General features: G+C 40.1%; 1 protein-coding gene across 1 annotated transcript in view; it reads right to left on the reverse strand.

Annotated features, from left to right (window-relative positions):
- Positions 1 to 263: 263 nt before the first annotated feature.
- Positions 264 to 10,724, reverse strand: part of LOC107742888 (E3 ubiquitin-protein ligase Siah1-like) — a 15,117-nt gene continuing 4,656 nt past the window's right edge. The window contains exons 2-3 of the mRNA XM_016555967.1: positions 9,244 to 9,300; positions 264 to 2,425 (exon numbers count right to left, since the gene is read on the reverse strand). Of these exons, the coding sequence (XP_016411453.1) occupies positions 1,575 to 2,425; positions 9,244 to 9,300 (908 nt within the window). The 3' untranslated portion in view covers positions 264 to 1,574. The remainder of the gene's footprint in view (positions 2,426 to 9,243; positions 9,301 to 10,724) is intronic.

Raw genomic sequence — 10,724 nt, forward strand, 5'->3', positions numbered from 1 at the left:
TGCTATAGGGACAACTGAAAATGCTGTAGTAGTGACACATCTTGACAACTAAACCAATCACTGTCCAAAATCCTCCCAGGATGTTCATGTCATGAGGAAAATACATATCATTAATTCTGATCTTAGTAGTACCATAAGAGGAAACACCGAGCACAACGATAACCACCCACTTTGTCAGCAGTCTTGGTGGAGAGGGAACCAGATGAAGCCAGCATCACCATCAGCTGTAATTTAGAATGAGCAGTGTGAAAATTCACAGAGGGTATGAAAAAGATAGATTTATTTACTGGCAAAATAGAACAAAACAAACAATAAAACAAATAAAATTAGAGATCAGGACTAGCAACAGTACAATGTATCCACAGAGATGTTTGGCTTTGCTTCACCCTATCCTTGCAAAAAACAGAAATACAGACATACAAAGAACAACAGCAACAAAAATATCGACTTACAAAAAGAGAAAAGACACTGAGGTCTTCTAAAGAACAACACTATCTACAAACACTGAAGATTAGCCACAAGGTTACAACAGCCTTTTTCATTCCATTTTCTTATAAGTCATTACAAAAGTGATAATTATGACAATAATCTCATTATAATAACTGTATTAATTGCCCCGGTTCCTAGTCTGATATTCCATGCAGTGTTTACTCCAGTGTTTGTAATTGAGAGTTTCCAGGTTAGGAAACAAAACTTCTGATCTCACGCATACTGTACAACTTGTATCTATCTTTAAGAGTACTTGATATATGTATAAAAAAAAAAGTGTAGCTAGAGTCAAAAACTTATATTTTTATAACCTGGCTTGATGTGCGTGTGCCAAGCCATCCCTTCAAAAACAAACAGGAGAAACACTGCAGCGACAGGCAGAAACAAACAAGACTTCTAAAATGAAATCTGGACTTGTTATTACTTATCCAGTGGTCATGCACCAATTGCCAGAACCTTCCTGTATCATACTCAAGGTAGGGAAAATTAGAGAGAACAAAAAAGGGGGGTGGGGGGCTGGGGGCAAGATTAGAATAAAACAAAACCTAATATTTGAACATAAAAGTTAGTGTTTTATCTGAACTGAAATGCAAAACGTCTTGGGAAACAACAACACAACGAACAAAAACTTGCTCTTAGGGTTGCAGATTTTGAGCAAACCCACCCCAAAATTGATCAATATTCTCAACCGCCATCCAGCTTGGCGTGCCATTCCTCAAACCCTCGTCCCACATGCCACATTTGCAAATGTCCAATCCACAAACGTGGCTTTCAGATACCTTCAAGGGCAATGAATGTTGCTCTCAAAAGTGTAGAATACATTAATTATTTAACTTTAATAATATTGTAGCATAAAATTGAGAACCCAGGAGTTCTGGTCAGACGTCTCAAGCTCCAACCAATACGTTTTTTTTTGGTTGTTTTTTTTTTATGACTACTTGGAACGAACAACAGCAAATAGTTCCCTAGGTTAGCTACTCCCCCATCCCCCAAGCACAACTCAAGGTATCCTGCGGTGTATTGAAATGTCTGGTTTCATGTTTGTATGTGTGTGTATGCATTCAAGTATGCACAGTTGTTAGTCCTCAGCACATGGATATGGTGACATTGATGCCCAGGTTGCCGTTCTCTGCAAACAGCTGAGCAATAGAGGTGTCAAACACAAGGCAGTCACTGTTCATGATGGCGGTGGCAATGCCCTCATGGATGGAACGTGGCGTCGCCTCCCAGGTGAGGCGCCGCCGGTGGCCATTCAACTCCAGCCGGTAGGCAAAGTTTTCTGCCTGCTTCCGTGTGCCGATCAGCTGCACGATGGCAAAGAACTGCTGGTGGCCATCATATTTCTCCTGCTTCTCCAGCACAAGCATAAAATGGAAGCCGAAGCATGACTGCATCATGACCCAGTCCACCGCCCCAGGCAAGTTGATGTCTGTGGCCAGGAAGACAATATCCTCACCTTGTAGCGTGGTTATGGACTTGTGCTGGTGCAGCAAGTGGGGCATGACGGCGTCGAGAGATCCCTGCCACTTGCAGGAGGCGCCAGGACAGGGGCAAGAGTATGGCCGGAATTCACAAAGCTCCTCGTGTTCAGCCTTGTCTGTGTGCGGTAGGGTGACTTCGCAGCCCGATGAGGCATACTTGCAAGGGAAAAGCACTGAGTTGGCCACTTTCTCCATTGCCAAATTACGTATTGAACCAAGCGGGCCTCTGCAGGTGGGGCAGCAGGTGAGTTTGGGCCGGCAGTTGCTACAAACCAAATGGCCGCTCTGGCACTGCAGGATGGGCGGCAGCACATAGTCAAAACAGACCGGGCACTCGAACAGGCTGGCAAGGTCACTGTTGGATGCGGTGGTGCCCGACAAGGTAGGGACGCGCTGAGAAGGGGGACACTTCGAGGTTCCTGTGGGCAGCGCTGTGGCAGTCTGGCGACTCATTTCTAAAGAACAGAGGGAGACAGAGCAGAGAGTTAGCATGGCTAACACAGACAGCCAGAAGGAAATGGAGGTACATGCATTTACAAGGAACATTCATGACCAGCTAAGCACTAACACCAAATCCAACCGCAGCTGAACTCCATTATGCATGACAACAGAGATCAGCTGGCATCAATGCAACGACCTAAGCACCTCTGCTTCCTGAACAAAGCAGTAGACATTTTAAAATGTAGCCTCAAGGTAAAATGTACATGTTTCTGCTGATTCAACCGGCACGAACTCTAAATAAAGCTATGAAAGAGTCTCAGCAGCACTGAGGCCTGTTCTTCCTGAGTGGCACATAGATATAGCTGTCTAGCGCCACCAATAAGTCAGATGTGGGCCTCTGGGGAAGGCTTGGGGCATCTATTTCTGGCATGAGTAAAATGCACAGATCTTCATGCTTCGTCTTTTTTTAAAAAGCCAGACATGAAGAGTGGACTCAGAAAGTCCAGAGCGCATGTCTGCTGCAGGAGTGTTCCTATGGCAACAAGCTGCAGCGAGAAGGGTGTATGTGTATGGGACGACCTGTGGAGAGAAGTATAGGACCTGGGATGGATTATTTCCTAATGCATGACAGGAGGGTTTGACAAAGCTGTAACACCCTTCTGCTATTATAACCTACATCTACATATCAGAAGCACAAGAGCAACTGTAAATCAGCACTGGGGAGCAAACGAAAAAGGCTGATTGCAGATTTAACATGGACATCATTTAAGTGAGAAATAAAGAGACTACAGAACAAAGGAGCAGAGTGGCAGGATCAGAGCACAGTAAATGGTCTCATATTGAGGAATAAGGACAGCGCCAGAAAAGAGGGTGGGGGTGTGGATAGATGACAAGCTGTGTGTGTATGTAGGTGGCTTAGAATCTGCTAGTAAACACATCTGCTCTGATAAAGCCCCAAGTATTTTTAGCTTCCTCACTGAGCAGCTCTCCGAGTATAACAACGGAGGCCAAAATTAGCCCAAGCACAAAAGCTAGCACTACGGCCTCAATGCCTTTCTAGGCTTGTAGTCAAAGACCAGAGGATTAGATATCCCAACAAATATATATGGATGCTTAACATAATTTACACATGTTCCTGGATCAACATCCTTTGGTCCTGGAACATCATTTCTATCAACCAGTCAGAAGGAAAAGGGCCAATCTTGCTCCTGGAGGGCCATCGTTCTGCAGAGCTTAACTCCAAATCAATTAAACACATCTGAACCAGCCAATCAAGGTCTTCAGGATTATTCGAAACTTTCAGGCAGGTTGGTGATAAACTCTGCAGGATGTTGGCCCACCAGGAGCAGGACTGGTCACAACTGGCTCATGTTGAGATATGCGCTTATATCCAGAGCAGTTGTCGCTGATACAATAAGAGAAGCAAAGACAGTCCGTCTGCTTGAAGTTGAGCCAAAGAGACAGCAGGCCAACCTCCCACTACGAAACAGTCTAAGTGGCTGATGGCTGTTGTACACTACTGTAACGACATTGTTGCTCCATTAAGCTGAGGTCACTACGAGGAAAAAGTCTAAATGAATTAGAAGGGAAGGGAAAGCAAGCATATAAGTCCTGGTCAGGTTTAGAGTTTAAGATAGTGCTTGAATGGTGAGAAATAATTTTTATGGACATTGACTTTAAGTTGTGTTTGGCAGGCAAAATATGCTACTTCTGCCAAAGCTAAATATTAATCCATCAGAAATCTGTTTCTCGAGGGAGGCAGAGAAGCATTCCAGAGCAGCATGTTCAAACATTGTGTTCATCCATCTCATGACTAGACTTATCTTAAAAGTAAGTTTCCATGTAATGAGCAAGAGTAACTGTCAATTAATCAATACAAGGTTTAAAAAAAACTTTATCAAATTTGGATTATTCTTTAGGAAAGCTATAATGTATATTGGTGGTTTGCCATTTGTTTTTCTTTTTAAGTCCACTGTGCCAAAAGAGAGTCTAGAAAGCACTCTGTGGAGAAATTATATGGCACATATATAGTAGATTTGGGTTTAAAAAAAAAATTTGAGGACTGGTTTAAAACTCTGGAAGAAAGCAAAGAGTGGTAAGAGCCTTTGTGGCATTGCTGATTTTTCTTTGTAAAGTTCTTCGTCTGGGAATCAAAAGAGCTGTGGCGTGTCTCTTTTCTCCAGCAGTGCTGAGCTGCTATGTCAGTGGAAAGTTTGCAGTCCATCACGTATAACAGGAAATCCTGTAACCCCAGAGGAAGTGGTTAGAGCAGACTTGTTGTCAGGTCTTCTAATGGAGCTAGGAGGACAGAACAAAAGGCAAATGGCAATGCAACTGGCCTGCACTACACAAGACTGTTGTGTGTCTCAGGTAGACAGTTAGGCCAGGTAACTTTAGTACATCAGATTAATGGAGCCTCAGCAAAAACATCAGCAGTAATGCTGAGGGTAACATCAGCATTAGTGCTGAGTTAAGTCAAAGCAAGGCAGTTGGACAAGTCATAGTCAAGTCTTAAATCCAAGGCCCAAAATGCACTAAGAAAGTATGTGAACAAAACACTTTTAGCTACGCAAGGTCAACACAAGTTAACCTGTCGACATGTTTACAGCTAGCTACTTATATAAAAACACATCTGGACTAATGGCACTGACAACTGAAAGTATTCTGACCACTAAAGTAATGTAATGTAAGAACCTACATTATGTACAACTGCACAACTTGCTTTCAATGCTTTGGCCAAGAATTTGCACCTGCGTTTGGATACTTGTGTCCAGTATGTTTCTGTGCTCACATAATTCTTCAGTCAAAGGTCACAGAGTTCAAGCCAACCCATCACTAAGACCTGAGTAAACAAAGCTTTTGGTCTCCATGGAGTCATGATTATTTGCAAACTAGAATAAGATGAGGTGTTAACCTGAAAAATTTTCAATGACATCATAGAAAGACACTTCCCCACCCCCACCTCAAACACACACATTTGAGTCTTGCCTTAAGAACAGATAATTGCAATGTAGTCACATCTCAAATATTCTAATGTTTGCTGATGAATTCAAATATCAAAACTGCAACCTAAGTTTGTCATGCCTAGGGCATGAGCTGGGACTCCACATGTCTGGTAAGAGATATGAGCTGGTTTCTGACGAGACATGACAACATAACATGAGTTGGCAGAACTAGTTCAAACGCTTGAAAACAAAAAATTGTCAAGGCATATCTGAGCTGAAATATAAGCGTGTTGCTTGAATACACAATTTAATTTGAAACATTCTCAAAATTCAATATTTTAATTGATATAACAATCAAATTGTATAACTGCACATAAAAGTAAAAACCTGGTTAAAATCAAGAGGCAAGATCTGTTAATTTAAGGGCACTGATTAAATAACCATCGAAGAAGCGCAGAAACAATTTCATGGTAAAAAATATTCATGATGTGAAAATGAAAGTTGATCTTCTGCACCTTGTTTAGACCGTACAAAGTTGCATAACCTCTTTTACAAACATCCACATTAATGAAACGCTTGAATAGTTTCTTACAATACAGCAATGTAAAAGTGAGAGGAACAACCATCTAGCATTCATTTGCAGCCTCTCAAATTGATGATAGCGCTAATTAATGACATACCTCAGCAGATAAAAAGGATTAGCAAAACGAAGTTTTATTAAATTCTGGCTTGCTGTTTAATCAGATACTGTAATAATGTGGTCTGATGCTAGACTCCATGGAGATGTTTGTGGTCAAGCGCTTTGTTCACTCAGTAGGTGTTACCATTGGATTTAAGCTTGCTGCAGTCTCTGTAATGTGGCTAGCGGTCTGCAACATTCTGTAATGGGAATTGGTTTTATTCCTGAGATCTGAAAGCACTACTAAAAATGAATAATAAAAGTTTTGTGGGTCATTTAGATTTACGATTAAAGTTTGACTAGCTCTTTCAATTCTTCTATGAGGCTTACATAGAATGCACAATATTATCGGACCTATATCGGAATCGGCCGATAATGACTTTAAATGTAAATACCCGATATGAAAAATTATGCCGATATGTCTTTCCGATAAGAGGAATATATGTTAACTCACATGTGCTCAGGGTGTGCTAGTGATTAGATCATTATAAGGGTCATTAAAGCCTAAATCCCCACTTGTCATTAAAGGGATAATTCACCCAAAAATGAAAAATCTGTCATTATTTACTCACTCTCATGTTGTCCCAAACCTGTGTTAATTTCTTTCTTGTGCTGAACACAAAAGATGATATTTTGGGTAACCAAACAGTTGCTAGTCCCCATTAACTTTGATAGAAGGGAAAAAAAATACTATGGAAGTCACTGGGGACCAGCAACTGTTCTTCAAAATAACTTTTATGTTCAACAGAAGAAAGAAACTCATTCAGGTTTAAAATAACTTGAGTGTGAGTAAATGATGACACAATTTTAATTTTTGCAGGATATTTGCAGAATTTTCAGCAGTTTGGACTTGAATGAAGAGAGAGAAACTGCACTTAACCTTTTCACAGGCATTTTGTTTTCATAGTTAGACAGTTATCGTGGTGTATCATTCTAGGATTGTCTAGCAATATATAGTTTATCCAGTGTTTTCCACAGACTTACACTCTATTTGTGGCGGCATATATATGCAAATTCATTCTCAGCCAGCAAAAGGCGCATAGAGCGGTTGAAATAGAGGTTTCCCCGGTAATGGCTGTACACAAAGCAGCGCTCCACTCACAAACGCTGCTTTATCAGACATTACATGCAAGATGATCCAAAATTTTCTGAAGACAGTTGGTTTCCTTCAGAAATACAGTGATATGAAAACACCTGCACCAGGTTTCAATTTTGAAACATGCAGTGCTCATGCTTATTCATCGAAGTCAAAGCCTTTTGGAAAATCTATTTGAGGCGGTCAGTTTTGATATTGTGGCGGGCCGCCACAAATAAATCAATGTATGGGAAACACTGGTTTATCGCAGAATTGCTGTATCGTGATTAGGGTTGGGTACCGAAACCCGGTACCTATGTAACCGGTATGTACTAAAACCGAATCAGAACGCAGATTTCGGTGCCTCATTTCGGTGCCACTTAAATGCTTGAGCGATCGATTGAAATATTTGTTCTCTGGTTCTCCAAAACAGACGTAAGGGTTACCGGCACCGCATGTGAAAAATAATTTCCCGACTGAGAAAATTCACGAACGCAAGTCAGAAAGCTCTAATAATACAAATCCAACACATCTTTGTAGTAACGCGAGTGTCCATGTTGTTTTCACATTCCGACTTAAAAGCACAACTCGGGAAATGAGAGCATCCGAGGAGCGCGTTAATGCAGTATTTACACTTGCTCTGACTGCAGCAGGTAGCCAACCGTTAGCTAGCTCAGCTAAACACGCTTAAAATACCTAAAGCTAAACTTTCCTTGAAATGACTTGCAATGAGAAGCGTTTCTAAACCTGTTGTCCAACAAAAGAGAAGACTATATAACGTTTTTACTCCACAACTGCTTCATTAAGTGATCTGATGTGGCTTCTTGTCACAGAATGAGGCAGAAAACATGCTCTATACTGTAAAAAGCATATGGTAAAAAGGCTATGTCGATTAGCAATGGATTATGGATTATGGATAAATATACTTAATTATGATGAAAATACCAGCGATGGCTTGAATAACACAGAAAAACTATACATTGTCACAGTCGAGTGTTTGTCTTTGTTTTATCACTCAAAACGTTTATATCTTCTGTTTACTCCGTTACAGGGATAGCAATGCCTGTCCATATTAGGGATTTCCTGAGTCCTATTCCTTCTGTCATGCACATATGGAGTTTATGCGCGAGGGCGCCCTCTGGCTTCCAGTATGAATGAAACGTATTAAATGTGACCCTGGACCACAAAACCAGTTATAAGGGTCAATTTTTTGAAATTGAGATTTATACATAATCTGAACACTGAATAAAAAAAGCTTTCCATTGTTGTATGGTTTGTTAGAATAGGACAATATTTGGCTGAGATACAACTATTTGAAAATCTGGAATCTGAGGGTGCAAAAAAATCTAAATACTGAGAAAATCACCTTTAAAGTTGTCCAAATGAAGTTCTTAGCAATGCATATTACTAATCAAAAATTAAGTTTTTATATATTTACGGTAGGCAATTTACAAAATATCTTCATAGAACATGATCTCTACTTAATAACCTTTTTTTGGCATAAAAGAAAAATCGATCATTTAGACCCATACAATGTTTTTTTGGCTATTGCTACAAATATACCCAAGCGACTTAAGACTGGTTTTGTGCTCCAGGGTCACAAATGTGTTTATAGCGCTTAATAATGGGCAATCCATTTTTTTATTTTTTTTTATTTTTTTTAAAGTATCGGTTCAGGTACCGGTACTGTTTTAAAAGTATCGATTTGGCACCGATATCGGAAAAAAAACCTACGATACCCAACCCTAATCGTGATATCAGTATTGTGAGCCATGTATCGTGTATAGTTTCATGAGGTACCCTGTGATTCCCACCCCTAGTACAGATCTGTCCTGCTCTCCAGATAGGGACTGTGAGTGAATACAAACACAAATCCTTATCATCTATCTATCCGCAGATATTTCTCCATTCCCTCCACTAAGAAGCCTTCCACATCCCCATGAACTGAAGCTAAAAATTAAAGGAAGCATCACATCCAAGAAAAACCCAACCCTGTTGCAAGTTTCAACGATCCTACATTTCCAAAGGCCTGCACATTGGCAGAAGTCACTGTTTGGATAACCTAAACATTGCATGTTCTAAAAAATACAATAACAGAACTCACACAGTGAGAACATAAAACTGAATACTTGCCTTCGTCCATATGATTTCCAAGTACGTCTTTCTTCTTTCCTTGAAATGTGTGGACCTCTGGAATGATAGAGAATGCAAAGAGAGAGAGAGGAGGTTTGGTTAGTCTTGTAACAGACAATGAAAAAAAACTCTAGATCTAAATATGTTTGTTTTCCAACTGTAGAGCTGCATTTCTGGTTTATTTTATAAGTGAACATGTTTGGTTTTTCCACAAAGAACAGAGGTGAAAATCAGGTCTCACAGCTAGTCAGTTCGTTCATTGCTTAACCAAAAAAAAAAAAGTTCCCATGCCGTTTAAGTGTCACTAAGCTCCCACACTAGCTAAACAACAACTACTTAAGTGTTGAAATTCCTTCTTAAAACATTGTTCTTAGATGAGAATGACTTTCTAAACATCAACATAACACATTTTTTTCTTTTTTTTTTTCTATACCAACTGTGCAATAAATTATGATAACAAAAGAATCAATGGAGCTGGAAACAATACAGGTACAATACAAGTAGAACAGATACTTCTTCATACGTGGTGTTGAGAAACAGACACACCCCTCCAACTGACCTCTTTTAGTGGCCCTATGAATACAGCTTTGTACAGTTTTATCTTTTCTAATGCAAAGCCTGTTAAAGCAGATGCTCATAGTGGGCAAGGCTAATGCACAGCACAATAATGTCTGGGCTTCACATTGATTTCTCCACATTAGGCCACACTTCAATATTTCATCAGAAGCCACTGAAAATGGAAGGCCGATCAATATGCATTAAAGTATCTAGTGAAATTATTCAGCAGTTTAAGAGATATAGAAGTCCAAATCTGGCAGATGGTCAATAGCATGGATCAGCATGACCAAAAGCCAACAGGGACTTAAAAGCTGAAAACGCAATTTTGTTTTGATATCAACAATCGTAATTGACTCAGCTGCTAGTATGAGATCCTCATGATTAAGTTATGAATCCTTTCCTCATACGGAGTCATACGGTGACCGGTCTCGATGTACCAAATCTCAGGACCAGTTCTATGTCATACAGAAAACTTATGCAGCCCTTTAGCCACCAGCAAAAAGTTTTGGCTTGAGGAGAAAAAAAAATCAAAATGTAGGATGAGATAAAGGCACAGAAATGTACTATGTGTAGTAGGGCTGGGCGATATGACGATATTATCGTATATCGACGATGTCTCGTAAGTATCGCGATGTCGATGTCAACAGTCAGGTAACAGACGATTATCGACATTATCAGGAAAAAATTACAAATGATAAACCTAGTAAGTTGTAAAAAATATTTTACATAGCCCCATAGTCACCTGGATCCGTGCATTGACAGCAGCCGCTGTCGCCAGTCATTAATTTTAATTTAAAGAACGAAAGAAAAGAAAATCCCTCACTGATCTTGACTGAATCACTTTTGTAACCTCAGTTTATATTTTATTTGTCTGTTGTTGGGAGTTGACTACAGTAACGTTAAAGTGCATCTGTGTATGCGAT

Source organism: Sinocyclocheilus rhinocerous, unplaced genomic scaffold (genome assembly GCF_001515625.1).
Source record: "Sinocyclocheilus rhinocerous isolate Xijiao unplaced genomic scaffold, SAMN03320098_v1.1 scaffold1008, whole genome shotgun sequence".
In the NCBI taxonomy this organism is placed as follows: domain Eukaryota; kingdom Metazoa; phylum Chordata; class Actinopteri; order Cypriniformes; family Cyprinidae; genus Sinocyclocheilus; species Sinocyclocheilus rhinocerous.